The sequence below is a fragment of the Aspergillus versicolor genome, assembly GCF_001890125.1.
Source record: "Aspergillus versicolor CBS 583.65 unplaced genomic scaffold ASPVEscaffold_10, whole genome shotgun sequence".
Taxonomy (NCBI): Eukaryota; Fungi; Ascomycota; class Eurotiomycetes; order Eurotiales; family Aspergillaceae; genus Aspergillus; species Aspergillus versicolor.
The window spans coordinates 1266392-1284158 of record NW_024467533.1 but is presented as its reverse complement, the minus strand read 5'-3'; the positions used below and the strand labels follow the sequence as shown (position 1 = coordinate 1284158).

Genomic DNA, 17767 nt, shown 5'->3' with positions numbered 1-17767 from the left:
TATTATTTATTTATACTAGAGTATAACTATTTCTATATATTATAAGACTAATAGCTATATAATACTAATTAAGATTTATTTAATTAAAAAAATTAAAATATCTTTTTATATAAAAATTAAAGTTTTTATATTTATAAAATATATTATTCTACTTAATAAAAATCTAATCTTTAAATTAAAAAAATTAATAAGATTAGATCTCTATATTTATATTTATTTAATTAATAATAATATATCTTTTATTAAAGCTTTTAACTTAATCTTTAAAATTATTATTATATTTAATTATTATTATCTAGATATTATTAATAATTCTAAATTTATATTATATTTTTAGTTAGGTCTAAAATTATAGAACTAGTTTTAATATATTTAATTATTTTTAAATAATTTTTAACTATAGTAAAAAAATCTAATTTTAATACTATTTATATTACTTTAAAGACTAGTAATAATTATTTATATTATTAATATATTAAGTAATTATTTATTAATATTTATTATATCTTTATTAAATATTAACTATCTACTAAAATTTATTAGAATATTATTAAACTACTTAATAAAAATAATATATTATTAAAATATATCTATATCTTATTTAATAGAGTTATTATTTATATTAAATATTTTAAAGCTATCTCTTATTTTATTAAATTTATATTTTACTATAATATTTAAAATATTAATATAAATATTAATTCTATTATTTATATTTTTAAATCTTAGTAAATAAAAATATTATTAAAAAAAAAACTAGAAATACTATATATTTAAATCTAAAATCTATTAAATATCTCTAAAAGATTAAATTATAATTAATAAAACTCTAGATTCTTTATATAAAGCTAGTAAGCTTAAATTTATTATTATTTATATATCTTCTAGCTATTCTATATTTATTATCTAGTATACTATATTTAATTATTAAACTTAAAAGAGTAAAAAGAAAGATTATATTATTATTAATTTATATAATATAAATAAAAAAATTAAATTTGATTAATATCTAATACTAGTTTAATAAAAAATTATAAAACTAGTTTATAGCTATTAATATATTATTATTATTAATATTTATAAATTCTTCTACTAATAGCTATTTTATTAAGATTATTAAAAATAATTTATAATTATTAATTACTATAGTTAAAAAATCTTTAATATTATTATTATAGACTTTATTAATTCTATACTTTTTATTTAATACTAGATAGATCTAAATTTAGTAGAATTTAAAGCTAGAAATTAAACTTATATTAATAATATAGTTATTATTTCTAGTAAATTTAATAAATATCTCTATTATTTAAATTTTATATTCTAATATCTATAAGATTTAAATATTAAGATTAAATCTATAAAAATATTTATTAGATTCTTATCTATTTAATTATTTAAATAATAAGTTAATATCTTTAATTTTATTATATTTACTAAAAAGCTTAAAATTATTCTATTATTAAAGTTTTCTATTATTTTATAAAATTTTAAATATTATTTTAAATTAACTAGCTAGTTTTTGTGAGGCTATAATACTAATATAGCGGTTCTCTAGGGATTATAGAGACATAATATATAGTTAGTAGAGAGTAAGTCTATATTTAAATAAACTAATTACTAGCTCTTCTAGCTAAGAATTAGCAGTATAATATATATCTATATATTATATAGTAACTGCTTAGCTGCTATAATATATCTTAGATATACTTATATAGTATCTATAAATAGTAGTATATAATAGTTATTTCTCTCTCTTAAATAATTATAATCTTATAATTAGTTATTTTTAACAGGCTCTATAGTTAAAATATAAAGTAAAAAAAGAGAAATTTAATAGTACTAAACTTAGTTTTATAGATCTAAAATTAAACTTATAGTAAGTATCTAAAGTTAGTATATTATTATTTTATTAATATAGATAGCTTTAGTAGTACAGGTAAATATTATATAACTAATATTTATTATAAATAAATTTATATATAGTTTAGTAATATTATAATATTAAAATATTATTTATTTTTTATTTATTTCTTCTTTTTTTTTCTTTCTAAATATTCTACTTTCTATTACTATAAGTATTTCTTTATATTTATATAGTTTATTAGTTAATTTTTTTTATTTTTATAATTATCTTAGTTTTATAAATTTTATTAATATTTCTCTAGATTAAATTAAGCCTTCTAGTACTATATTATAGATTAATATAGTAATATATTAGTTTAATAATAAAAACTTTATACTATTATTTCTTAACTATACTTTAAATAATTATATTAATATTTAGTATTTAGATTCTTCTAATCTCTATAATTTAAATAAGTTTTTTACTAGTTATTTTACTTAAAAATTTATAAAAATATTATTACTAAAAGTTTTATCTATATATAATATATTTATATTCTATTTTTTTAATTACTTAGTTTTTTATAGAGTTTTATCTAATTAGTTTAGACTTTAAATATATTATTTTATATATCTTTTTATATTAATTTTTATTTTTAGTAGTTATTTTATTCTATAAATTATATTAATATTATTATTAAAGTTCTTAGTATTTTATTATTATTCTATAATATTTTATTTTCTTATTTCTAGTTTCTAATTAATCTAGTTTTATAATTATTTTTATATTTAGAATCTTACTAATATAATATTTTTAGATATTATTATATAAGAAGTCTGCTGTTACCTGTACTGCTAATATATATTATATATATAAAATATATCTTACTTATCTTATTATAAATATTTTTCTAGAGGTAAGTCTTTCTCTAGCTTTTTTATTTATATTTATATCTATATCTATATTCCTGCTATTTTTTTATACTTTTTTTTTTATATTCTTAGCTCTTTCTTTTATACTATTAATCTTTTATTCTATATCTTCTACCCTAGCTGCTGTATACTATATATATCTCTCTTATAATAAGCTTTATTTATTTATAATATTAAATAGCTTTTTAGAGTAGTATAATACTTACTATTATAATAAATATAGTACCTAGTTTTATAGTAAAATAAATATTTTAGTTTTTTTATACTAGATTTAGATTATTTTATTAATTCTCTTTTTTAGAACTATAGGATAGTTATTATTAAGATATATTTTACTACTAGTAAAATACTTTTTTAGACTAGTACTATTAAAAATAACTATAATTTATTAGAGATTATTATCTATTATTATATATTTTATTTCTATAAAAGAGATAAAGATATAGCTTTCTTTATTATTAGCTAGAGTAAGAGCCCTTTTTTAAATTATTTATAAATATTTTTATTTATATTTACTATATCTTTATTTAATATTCTATAATTTTATGCTTAGTATTCTAGTACTATATATTTTAGTTATAATATTATAGGTTATTTATTTTTAGAAATTCTTAAAAAAGGTTCTCTTTAAAGATTTCTATTTTTAAAAAATCCCTGGAAGAGACTCTCTATAGAGATTTATATTTTTAAAAAATCTCTAGAAGAGGCTTCCTATAAAAATAATAAATAATTTTTTATTTTCTTTAATTTTTTTTTTTTTTAAATTAATAATTCTTTTTTTATAATTTAGGGTTTTATATAATTTATAGATATTATAGATCTTTCTCTTTTATATTTTTATAGTAGATATTACTATTCTTTATAAGTATCTAATATAATAGTATCTCTAATATAATTAAGTAGTTTTTATATATTATAGCTAGGGTCCTATCTATACTATTAAACTAGAAATTAAAGTTATTTTTTATACTAATAGTTTATAATTATATTTTTAATTTTATATTCTTTTTTTTTATTAATAAATAGTAGTTTTAATTTTAGAGCTATATAAGAATCTCTAGTATATTTATAAAGTAAGAAAATATAGAATATATTATAAAGTTAGTATATTTTAGAATATAAATATAATTTATAAGATTAGTATTATATATATATAATCTTAAAAGATNCTAGATATTAGTTACTTAATTTATAATTTAATCTAGCTTAATTAATATTTTTTATATTTAATATAATAAAATTACTAATTATAAATTTTATATTCTTATATTTTTTATTATATTATTTTTCTATAATTTTAATTATATTCTCTAGTTATTTAGCTAGTTTTTTATAGTTTTTTTAGAATTATTTAACTTATTTTAGTATATTTTATATAGTACTTTCCTTTAAATTTTTAATATTAACTTAAAGTTATAATTAATATTTTATTAGAAATTATATAGGGCTTTTATTTATATTTTATCTAATTATTTTATTATAGATAAGCTATATAATTAATAGCTATTATAGCTAGTTATCTTAGTTCTAGTTTATATAAATATATAGATAATACTTAAATATCTAGTTTTAATATTCTATCTATCTATCTATTTATAGATAGTATATAGTAGTTAATTTATAGCTTAAATTAAGATAATAATAAAGTATTAACTAGAATATACTTATAAAGATACTATCTCTATTACTAACTATATTATTTAGGACTCTAATATATATATATATATATATTTAATAAGAATTATTATAAGATTTTCTACAGAGATACTCTTTATATATAAAATATAAAATATATATTAAGTAAAGTAATTAACTACTATAAAAATAGTATTATATATCTTTTCTTAATATTTTATAGGAGATAGTCTAGTTATAAAATCTATTATTATTTAATTTATAGAGTTTTTTAATTATAAAAGTTTATCTATAAGACTATAGAATTTATATTAATATATTATAATCTATTAATATATATTATATTTTTTAATATAGTTCTTAATTTTCTAGTTTATTATTAGCTAGTAATATTTATATTTAATAATTTTTATTATTTTTTCTCTATCTAGATATCTATCTTATAAGTTATTATAGTTAGCCTTAAGAATTTTTATATAAAATATTTTAAAATATAAAATATAAGCTTTATCTTTAAAGTATATAAGTCTATCTAGAATAATATTTTATTTTTTATTTTTTATATTTTTTTTATTTTCTCTAGTATTTTTTACTATTTTATTATATTTTTAGCTAATTTTAAGTAACTCTAGTAGACTTACTAGTAGTTTCTTTATATATATATATTTTTTAATAGCTATTATATATATAACTAAATATAATTTTTTTTTATAGATTTAATATTATTTAATTATTTCTATAGTCTTTTAAAGATATAATTTATTTATATATCTATTTTTTTTTCTCTAGATTTATAGTCTATATATTTATTTAGATTATTTATAGGATTCTTTTTATCTATAATATAGTAGATTTAGAAGTAGAATACTACTAACTTTTTAATCTAATATATTTAGTATAAGAATAGTTTCTTAATTATTATAAACTAGTATAGATTATTATAATTAGAGTAAACTTTAATAATATACAGGCTATTTTTAAAATAATAATATTATTTATAAAAACTATCTATTATTATAAATAGCTTCTAGTTATATATTTTATAATATATTTATATATTCTCTAATTTCTTTAAATAGAAGGCTATTAGATACTAGTTCTTATTTTTAAATTTCTAGCTTAAAATATCTAAAATTATATATTTTAATATATCTATTTAGATTTTAATAGGTAATCTTAGATTATAATACTATAATAATAATTCTAAGAGAAAAGTATTTTTAAAATTTTAAAATATTTTAAGTTTCTTCTTTTTTAGTAGAAAGTATAGTTTTATATTCTTCTTTATTATTTTATTTAATAGGGCTATAATTTTGCTAAATTTATAAATAAATTAATAATAATAATTAATAAATCTAATAAATAATTAGATTTTTTTTATATTTTATAATACTAGTTAGTCTATAATTACTATAATTTATTTAATTTCTATTTCTATTCTATTTATAGTTACTATAAATTCTAGAAAATTAATATAGTCTATATAAAAGATATATTTACTTATTTTTATATATAGCTTAAATCTTTATAATTATTTTAAAATTATATAAATATATATTTTATATTCTTCTTTATTTTTAGAGAATATAATAATATTATTAAAATATATTATATAAATAATATCTAAAAAGTCCTCTAGTATATAATTAATATATTATTAAAAACTTATAGAAGTATTTATTAATCTAAATAATATAATTTAATATTTATAAGTTTTAAAGTATATTTTAAATATTATTAATAATTTATATTTTTTTCTAATCTATAATCTATAATATATATTATATAAGTCTAATTATATAAAGATCTTTATAGTATCTAAATAGTCTAGTATTTTATCTAATAATAGTAGTAGATATATATTCTTAATAATAATAGTATTTAACCTATAATAATTTATATAAAGATATAAATTACTATTTTTTTTTAATATAAATAATATTAATAATCTATAAAAACTTTTTAATAGTTTAATCTAGCTTTTTTTAAATATTTTTATTATATATTTATATAAAACCTGCAGCTCTTTTAAAAATAGTAAATAGATTAATTTTAATAAAAGTCTTTTATCTAATTCTAGCTTAATAGTATAATCTTATTTCTAGTATTATAAAAGCAGGCCTACTTCTTTCTCTAAAAAAATATTTATAAAATTATAATATTACTCTAGAATTACTAACTCTATTATTTAGATTCTATTAATTTTAATTTAAAGATAGTTATTCTTAGACTAGATTTTTATTTAATATATTTTTATCTCTATAGTAATTTCTATAGTATATTCTTATATAAATATAATTATTTCTAGATCTATAGATTTCTTCTTATAATATTTTTATAATTTATTTTATTAATTTATTAATAGGTTAATAGCTTCTAGCTAGTCTTAATCTAGAATTATATTATATTTATTTATATTAATAGTTTTAAATTTTAAATATTACTTATTAAATTTATCTTTTATATTTTTTATATAAACTAATAGTATATAGCTCTTATAGAAAGTTATATTATAATTATTTATTATATATATCTTTCTTAGTACTCTACTACTATCTAGAGATAGATTTTATTTAATCTAGTATTAATTTATAAAACTTATTTCTATACTAGAATTTAATAGAATCTATATTTTTTATAGCTTCTTCTACTTCTCTTTTAGAGATATTATAAATATAATTATCTTTTACTATAGTTTAAGAGAAAGGTCTAGTATTTTTATTATATAAAATACTAGATTTTTAAGTTTTTTAAATTATCTATAGTTTTATTAGATTTTATATTATTTTTTTATAGATATACTCTACTATCTACTAGTTAATATTATAATTTTATATAATTAATCTTTCTATAATTATAGTAATCCAGGCTATTTTTATATATTTTTATATTTTTTATTTCTTTCTAGATATTATAATAATATTTATAACTCTTATTATAAATTTATAATTTTTTATAATTATTTTTATAATTTTATTTTCTCTTTTTAAAGAGACCTTATATACTACTTATTAATATATATATATTATAGATTAGGGTTCCTCTAAAGTCTTCTCTATTATAATTTAATTCTAGTATACTCTAGTATTTTAAAATTAATTATTTAATTATTAAAAGATATATTATACATATATTATAATTCTCTAGTTTTTACAGGTATTATACTATCTTTTTATAAATTTTATTATATATTTTAGAGTATAGAATAGCTTTTTATACTTTATTATCTAGTAATTTAGTTAAATACTACTTAAATCTTTTAAGATATTATATAAATTTATATACTAATTAATATATCTATTATTTTATATTATAGTAGGATACTATTACTTCTTATTATAATATTATTAGATTATTAATTATATATAGCAGGGTATTATTAAAAATAATAATATATAATCTATTTTCTTCTTATCTATTTAGTAGTATTCTAAGAATATCTAAAAATAGTTTTCTATATAAAGATACTAGTTTAAGTATTTATATAAATTATAGTTTATAAATTTTTTTATATAGGAATATTCTTTTAGAAATTCTATTCTTTAGTTTTTAGGACTATTTAATCTTAAAAATTAGCTATTTTATAGTATTCTTAAAAAAGATTATACTATAGATTAGATATTTTAGAATAGTATTTTTATATTTATATATATAATTTTAATATATATATTTAATTTTATTTTTAGAGTCTCCTGCTTCTTCTTTAATAATATTAATTTAATATATTATATAGCTATTTTTTCTTCTTTAAAAAATTCTTTAATATTCTTACTAATTTATAGTTTTTTTTTTTTATTTTATACTAAGTTTTAAAATTAGAATAAATCCTCTTCTATTATTTTAGAAATTAAGTATAAATTTATAATAATACTTATCTTTTTATTATTTAGTAACCCTGGATTCTTTTCTCTTTCTATATTATCTTATATAGTAAGAACTATTTAGTTCTATTTATTATAGTATTAGGTTTATCCTTAAATCTTAGATTCTATTATAACTACATGTATTAAGTCTCTAGAAGAGAAGTAATTAGAATTATAAAGTTATAATATTAATATAACAGTTCTCTAGGGATTATAGAGATATAATATATAATTAATAGAGAATAGATCTATATTTAAATAAACTAATTACTAGCTTTTCTAGCTAAGAACCAGTAGTATAATATATATCTATATATTATATAGTGGCTGCTTGGCTGCTATAATATATCTTAGACACACTTGTATAGCGTCTGCAGGTGGCAGCGCATAACAGTTTTATTACTAAATTAAATACTATATTATATAAAGTAAATATTTATAACTATATAAAACTAAGCTCTTAAAAAATAGCTTATTAAAAGACTATATTTATCAAGAATATATAAAATATATTACTATTATTAAATCTACTATTATTAAATTATTTTTATTCTTTAATTTATAGAATAAGTTTTAAAATCCCTAATTTTTTATATATTTTAATCCTAAAGAATAATTTTATATTAATATTAATATTTTCTATATTATATATAGAGTTATGGTTTACTATATTAAAAATAAGTATATTAATTATTCTATTTTTTTATAAGAATAAAGATCTTATTTATTTTATTTCTAAGTTATTTATTTACTAGTACTAAATATAATTATTAGTTAATTAAACTTAAAATTTTTTATTTTATATAAATTATCTATAAAGTTTACTATTATATTAAATTATTAAAATATCTTACTATTATTTATATTAATTATTTATTATTTATTAATATTTTAAAATAATTATTATTTTAGTCTATTACTATTAAGAATCTTAATTATTAATTAGTTTATACTAGTTAATATTTATAATAATTTAAGCTTACTATTTATTATAAGCCTGAAAGGGCTAATATTATTTCTAATACTTTATTATAATTATTTTTAAAATATTTTACTATAGTAAAATATAATATCTAGATATAATTCTTTAATTTTAATAATTTATATATCTAAGTATATTATATTTTTATAATTATTAAACTTACTAATAAGTTTAAAGAATACTTAAAAAATAAATATTTAAATAATTATTATATCTTCTTAATTTTTAATATTTTAAAGAATAGTATTAATACTAAGCTTCTTTATATAATTAAAGATAATCTATTATATATAAAATATTAAAATATTATTAATAATCCTAAAAATAATATTATTATTATTAATAAATTCTAGATCTATATTCTCTATTTTATAGCTTATAAAGTTTTTAAAAAGATTTATAATTAATATAATTATTAAAGCTTTAAAAATATATATATAAAATATAAAAAATCTTACTATCTATAAAAATTAAAAGTTTTTAAAGAAGTATATTCTATATTATTTATTTTATAATATTAATATTAAATAAAAATATAAGCTCTATAATAATCTTTAATTAATTAATATTATTTCTATACTATTTAATATAATTATTATAAATTTTATAATTATTTTATCTCTAAATATCTATAATATTAATAGTATTTTTTATATTATATATAAAAATAAAGCTAGATTTAATACCCTATTTATTATTATTAATAAATTTATAAGATATATTAGCTTATTTTCTAGTTAAACTATCTTTAATATTAAATAATAAAGTATACTAATTATATAATATCTATAATTCTATAATTAGAGAATATTTTATTATATTATTTTTAATTAAAATTAAATCTTTATCTCTAAATTTTAAAAAATTATATATAAAACTACTAGTATAACCTAGTATTATATAACTATATATTATTCTTAAATAAATAGTTAATCTAAATAAATTATCTAAATTATTAAAATAATATTCTATTATAATTATATATTTAATTATTATATATAGCTAAGTCTTTTATCTAGTATAATCTTTATAATTAATAGTTTTTATAATATTATAATTAATAAGATATTTTATTATTTATTATTTAATCTTAATTTATATACTTTCTAGTATATATTTTATTATTTTTTTTAAGTAAGATTTTAACTTCTATTTTAATATTAAAAAAATATATAAATTTACTTATATTTAAATAAAATAAGTCTATAATTATTATTATATATCTATCTTATTTAAACCTAAAAGTTAAGTATATCTTTATTTATATAAAAAATATAATTTATTTATTATTATTAATATTATCTTAAAGCTAGAATTTTATTATATTAAACTTTTTATACTTATTTATTATATTAGATATTTTATATATAAATTATCTAATTTATTTAATTTATAGAATATATATCTAGTTATTTTAATTATTTAATTTAAATCTATATCTATAAATCCTAATTTATATAAATATAAGAAAGTAAGATCTTCTATTATTCTTAATATTTATTTTTCTAAAGATCTTAATTATTATAAAGTTAAATATATACTTAATTACTAAATTTATTTATATAATTAAAAATATACTCTTTTTATTAAATATTATATTTAATAGTTAGACTATAGTTCTAAATATAATTAATAAATTTAAAAAAAGAATTTTATTAATATTAAAAAAATTATTATTAAATTTAAATTATCTTATAATTTTAATTATAATATTTAATACTTTATTTATTTATTTATTAAGTTTAGTTTTAAGTCTTTACTATTCTATTTCTATTATTTAGTTATTATATATATTTAACTATAGTAAAGAAGCTTATTAAGCTATCTCTAAGTCTATTCTATTATATTTAATTCTATTATTAAATTCTATTATATAGTTAATAAGACTGTTATAATAAGCATGCTATAATAATAGGACAAGTAACAGGCAGCATTACCATGTAACATAATTCCCGGGTCATCTGACCGCCCCTAGTAATCTGACTACCATAATAAAATCTACTATACTTAGTAATCTTGAAGTAATTTATAATAATGTAATAATATAAATATTAATTTAAATTAATTACTAGTAGATAGAGAGTATTTTATTTTATTATAGCTTAAAATACTATAATTAGAATATTTTTATAGATATTATCTTAGTATCTCTATAATTATTTAAGTAATCTCTACTAGAGAGTCTTCTTATATATTTAATTATATATTTCTCTATAAAATATGATCTTCTATCTCTATAATATTAAAATCTTATATAAAAAATAATTAATATTTAAATTATTATCTTTTTTCTTAATCTATTACTTTTTATATATAAAAGATAGTTTTCTTATACTAAAAATTTAATATTATATAGAATAGTTTTAAAGTCTTTTTATAACTATTTTAAATAATTAATTAATATATCTAGAGATTTTTAAGATAGTTAACTAATAAATTTTTAAATTAAAAAAAAACTTTTAATATAGATAATAAATTATATAAAATATTATTAATATTAAGAATATAGTAAAGTATCTTTTTAATTTAATAGAGAAATTAGAATTTTTTATAAAATATATAATTTATCTAGTACTCTTTATAAATTAAAAGAGATTATTCTATTTATAGTAAAACTATTTTAAATATTTTAAGAAATAAAAACCCTACTATAAATACTAGAATAAATCTTTAAGAATTCTGATTTTTTGATATAATATAGCTTTATTTTTAACTATTTCTTAATTAAATTACTATATATATATTTTAAAGAGCTAAAATAGTTAATATTTAAAGATTATAATAAATAAAATAATTGGTAATATATAGATTAAAATAATACTAATTTTTTATAGATTTTATTAAATAAGAGTATTAAATAAATTCTATAATTATTTAAAATAAGTAATTAATATTAACTAACTATATAATCATTAGTTATAGAAAAAAAGATATTTTAAAGCTATTAAAAATTTATTTTATTACTAGTCTAGCTATTTAGACTAGTTTTAATATACTAGTTATTTAAAATAGTATATTCTAAATACTATTTTTTTAATATAGACCTTATTATTAAAAATAATATAAGTTAGAATATTCTACTCTCTAGAATTAATATATTTCATTATTATAATCTATTTATAATTACTAGATTAAATAAGTAATAGTCTGCTAGATATACTAGATCTAGTAATTATTTTAATAATTATTATTTAATCTATAATAAAACTAGTTTTATTAAAATTATAAATATCTTTATTAATAATATTCTTAATAAATTAAAGCTTTTTTAAATTATTAAATTGTTTTTTAATAATTTTAAAATCCTTATAGAGAGCCTAGTAGTAGTTATATTAATATATAAATTAATTTTTAATCTCTCTATAATATTAAATAAGATCTAATATCTAGTATTTTTTAATAAATTTATAATTAATTAAGAAATCTATCTATAGAATTATTATAGCTATTTCTATAATATATAAATACTATAAAGAATAACTATATTAATCTCTAGATACTATCTAATTTACTAGATAATTTTTCTAAATCTAAAATTATTAATAATTATAATAATAGTATTCTAGCTAAAACTTATAACTATTTAATTAGTTTTAAAATATTCTATATAGAACTTTAAAAATAGCTATAGTTTAATATATAAAAGAAATTTTATTATTTTTAAAAATAATAATTATTTATTAGATTCTTTTTTTTATTTAATTAATTTTTAACCTGAAAGATATTTTTTTATATTATAGTAATTACTTAAAAGTTAGCATGTTAGGTAACATATTAATAACTTATTAGTAGTTGGATTACTAGGGGCAGTCGGATGACCCGGGAATTACGTTACTAATCTCTTATATAAGTTATATAACTTATTATTATAAAAATTAATTACCTTTTTGAAATAATTTATAAGCCATATATATTTTTATTTGGAAAAAAACTGGAGAGAATTCTATAGTAATCTATATTGGAGATTAAAAATTATATAACTATTAATCTAGTAATAGGCTTTCTTTATTTTATCTCTAAGAAAATCTATATAAAATTCTTAAATATTAATTCTCATTTAGTTCTCCAAGTAATTTATTCTATTTTAAACCAAGACCTCTAATTAGTTAATTTTATACTCTTTTATTGACTTGGCTTAGTAGTTCCTCGATCCTCGGCACCCCCGGTGTCTTACAATTGGCACCTGCCTGCCCCCCTCAAACCTTACCCAGAATAGGAATAGCGCCCTAAGCAGCTCAAGGCTGCGCCAGGGGCATGTTTAGCCTACCCTAGAAAGAGCCCATGCTAGAAATGGCAAAATCGATAAGCATCCATTCCGAGAGTACATTTCCACAACCTCTCCGTGGACGAAGAATCGGGCGTGCTGCGATCCATATATTGATTGGATTGCACGACTACTCCTTACTATGAAGCCGAGTAAGAACCAATTAAGGCGGGCGCGAAAAAAGGCATTGAAATTTCAGGTACGTCCTTCTTACAGCACCCCTGGCATAGCTTAAAAAAACACACACTGACTTTAGTTCAAGGGCAACGAACCGGCCCACGGCTCATCAGATACAGACCATGAGACAAAACCATCACCCGCTCCAGAGACCAATGATGTTGACTCAGAACCCATGATCTCGCTTGACCCCAACGACCCTCTATGGCAAATGTACAAGGACATCGCCACGAAGTTTGATGAGGTCGAAGATGTTAAGGCAACCGAGGCCGAAACCCAGAAACCGGAGGTTTACTATGATGATGATGCCGATATCCCAGAAGAAGAAGAGGACAAAGTCCCCGCATTATCGAAGCGAAAGCGAAAGGAATTAAATAAACTGTCTGTTGCCGAGCTGAAGGCAATGGTCAGAAAACCGGAGTTAGTGGAGTGGACAGATACCTCAGCGCCGGATCCCCGGCTCCTGGTCCATTTAAAGGCACATCGAAATGTTGTCCCAGTGCCATCTCACTGGTCCCTAAAGCGAGAATACTTGTCGTCGAAGAGAGGAATCGAGAAGCCACCCTTTTCCTTACCTAAGTTCATACAGGAAACGGGGATTTCAGAAATGCGCGATGCTGCCCTCGAAAAACAAGACCAGGCAACACTGAAACAGAAACAGAGGGAGAGAGTGCAACCAAAAATGGGTCGACTTGATATTGACTATCAGAAGCTCTATGAGGCCTTTTTCCGCTTCCAGACCAAGCCGGAACTTACCCGATATGGTGAAGTTTATTACGAAGGAAAGGAATTTGAGACTAACCAGCGCCACCTGCGTCCCGGGGAGCTCAGCCCAGAACTGAAAGAGGCCTTAAATATGCCCCCTGGTGCGCCCCCACCCTGGTTGATAAACCAACAACGTTATGGGCCCCCTCCCTCCTACCCAGCGTTGAAGATCCCAGGTCTCAATGCTCCGCCGCCCCCGGGTGCTATGTGGGGTTACCATCCGGGAGGCTATGGCAAACCTCCTGTCGATGAACACAATAGACCCCTATATGGAGGTGATATTTTCGGGGTCCTACAACCCCAACAAACCATGCAGCAAGGCGAGCCTGTTGAAAGGGACCTCTGGGGAGAGCTACAGGAACCGGAATTATCTGAAGAGGAGAGCGAGGAGGAGGAAGAAGAAGAAGAAGAGGAGATGGATGAGGAGGATGTAAGCACGGGTCTACAAACCCCTAGCGGCCTTGAAACCCCAAGTGGCTTAATATCAGCTGTTCCATCAGAGCTGGGTGATGTCGAAAATGCGTCTGGAGAGTTTGACGTGCGGAAGAATTACCGTGGAATACAGACCGAGGAGTCTGTCGGGAATCGAAGCGCTTTTCATGTCATCCCTGAAAGACAAACACAGGTGCAAGGCTTTTTTGGTGGTGACCGGGCGTACGATCTTCGGCCCGTGGATAATTTGCCGGTGCTGGGCGCTGAAGACCACACTCGGAAGCGTAAGAAGCCGGGGGATGTCGACGTGTCCGTGGATCCAGATGAGATGCAAGGCAATGACGGAATCAACAAAGATAACCTGCAAAGTCTTTACGAAAGCCAGAGGCAGCGTGAAAATAACCCCAGCTGGGGCTTTCAGGAGGACTTGAGCGACATGATTGCCCACGAAAGCAGGAAGAAACTGAAACCCGAGAAAAGAACCAAATACTAGGGCGTCCCGCTGTTCATCTGGCCATGTCGCGGAAAAGCTGTGTAATATCTCATAATCTGCTCGACAGACCGGCATGACTGTCCTCACATACACCTGTCTAGGCAATATTCTGTTTTCAGAGCCCTACCTACTCTTTACCTACTATCTAATGTATTTTATCGACTGTTCGGCAATCTTGGCGGAGCATACCAATTCATCGTTCCTAGCCCTCTTACAATAATGGACTGATTTCACTCAATCCCCTTGCAGTAGGGTCGTTCCTACTGTGATGTACATATGAGTGCATTGCAGGCCCCTGTGTGCGCTGCCGCACAGGGCCATGCCTCGGTTTGCCATGATTACGGCCCTAGGATACTGGCCTGCAGCGTCAGGTAGGTTCCTCTCTCTCTCTCTCTCTCCCTCTCTCTTCCCCCCCTTTTAGAATGAAAGGCCCGCAACGCGTGTGTAAATTGCGGCGGAGGGCTACGTTTGCCTATTTTACTTGTTCCTGAGGAGAAAGTAATAAAAGGCCTTGGATTGATTTCTTTATGAATACTGATAGAATAAAACCTTCAGTGGTGGTGTTTCCTTAGTCACGGATGGTTATTGTTGTTCAAGAGTTCTTGTAAACAGGTAGAACTTTACGGACAGCCTTGCTGCTTAACACGCAACCAACCACTGGGAGCGGCTTTTAAGACACTGCTATCATACCTCGAAGAGAAGATAGAGTCAGAATTTTGCTTGAGCTTAGCAGACTTCTAGTTTTGAAGCGTTCTACGAAATGTTGTTGCGCTGCTTGAAAGGTGTACGTTCCCTCCACTGACCCAAGTCATTTATTCAACGTAATGTCAAGGTTGAAAGCTTCGCGGGTGCCTGTATTTGTAATCCCGGCTGGCCATGGAACAGCTCTACGCAGGGTCCACTGAATAGTATCACGAGTTGTCGGAAATACTTAGCCAATATTTAGCCAAGGGCACACACTCTTGTCCGCAGGAAGAACTGCCGATGCGGCAGGGACTGTGACAGGAGCGCAGGGTCTGGGTTCAGGCTACCGTCATTTCCCCGGCGCTTAGGCACCCGTCTTTACTAGTTAACTAATAGGTGCGTGACATGGGCTTTGCGCCGTACCTGCTTTTATGAGTCACTGTTACCTCTGATAATCTGTTCAGGGTGTTGCTACAAATTTCAGCACTGAACATGCAGTCGAGAGTGATACCGAGAAGTCGGACTCCTGCGCAAGACGGATATTACACCACCGATACAAAACCTGTCAAGTAATATTATATTGAAGAAGAGCCGCGGTCGGAGTGCCCTACATTTTCATCGAAAGCGTGATCTCAGTTCCATGTCCATGTGGGAGAGTCCACCCTGAAAAGGCAGGCAGAACGCTTGCCACATTGCATAAGCCTCCATTCTCAGCCAAACAATTCCTTCAATTAAAGTGAAGGGAGTCCTGTATTCGGCTGGCTACCTTGTTCAGAACTTCAATTGTTTTGGCGCTGTTCCTGAATGGAATTTGAATTGACTCACTCAAGACCTAAGTTGTTAAACTCCTCAGGGTGGGGAGAGCATGAATACAACATTATGTACACTGTAACTATCTTTGTATTACTACTATTATTGATGACTACAACAATGCACGCATCATCTCACCCCCCCACCATTCTGAGAGCGAGTGTGATCTGACTCTTACCTATCCATGGGTCTCAGGCTCTCAGCCCAACCATCAGAGCGACGGCTCAATGAAGTGCAATCATTGGTGGGTGGCCAGACCTCCTCAGGCGAGCCCCTCAATCAGGCGCTCGGACAACCAACCGTAAAGCCAACCGTAACTTTCTATAATTATGCCTTGTCTGAACTGCCTATGGCGGAGCGAATCACCCGCCCCCACCCCCTTCCCGTGACAACTGTCGTCATGTGGGAGATCATCCACTCCCATCCAACGATCACACGCTCTTTGATGCCTTGCCAGGCGAAGGACAGTTTCTTGAATATAAGAGCGAGTGCTCATCCCACAACTACAGTGTAGACGAAGGAGGTCATCTGGCGGATCCTGTTTGTCCGAAACATTCAATTGGTCTCGTATGAAAGAAATTGGCGTGCCTCCCAGCTTCGACGGCCACGCGCCAAACCCCGCAGTCTCGTGAACGTCCATTGTACAATAACAATCCATAGAACCTCAGCCCCGTCCATCAGCAACGCACTGACTCATAGCCCAATCTGCCCAGTCTGCGCCTTCCCAGGGGCGTCTTGGTTTATCCTTCCTTGATTCCATGGTTATCTTCTCACCTGTCGGGCTGCCTCTTCTTGAATATAAGTGTTGGGCCCTCTCGGTCACTGTGGTTCTTATCACCGAGATCAGGTCATCATACTTGCTGCCTGTCGCCACAGACAAAGAA

General features: G+C 22.3%; 1 protein-coding gene across 1 annotated transcript; it reads left to right on the top strand.

Annotated features, from left to right (window-relative positions):
• Nucleotides 1-13664: 13664 nt before the first annotated feature.
• On the top strand, nt 13665-15389 carry ASPVEDRAFT_139439 (U2 snRNP complex subunit CUS1; the record flags this gene model as incomplete). Its single annotated transcript, XM_040807579.1, has 2 exons — nt 13665-13721; nt 13785-15389. The coding sequence occupies 2 exons, from the start codon at nt 13665-13667 to the stop codon at nt 15387-15389; spliced, it is 1662 nt and encodes a 553-aa protein (XP_040672189.1).
• Between the last annotated feature and the right edge of the window lie 2378 nt (nt 15390-17767).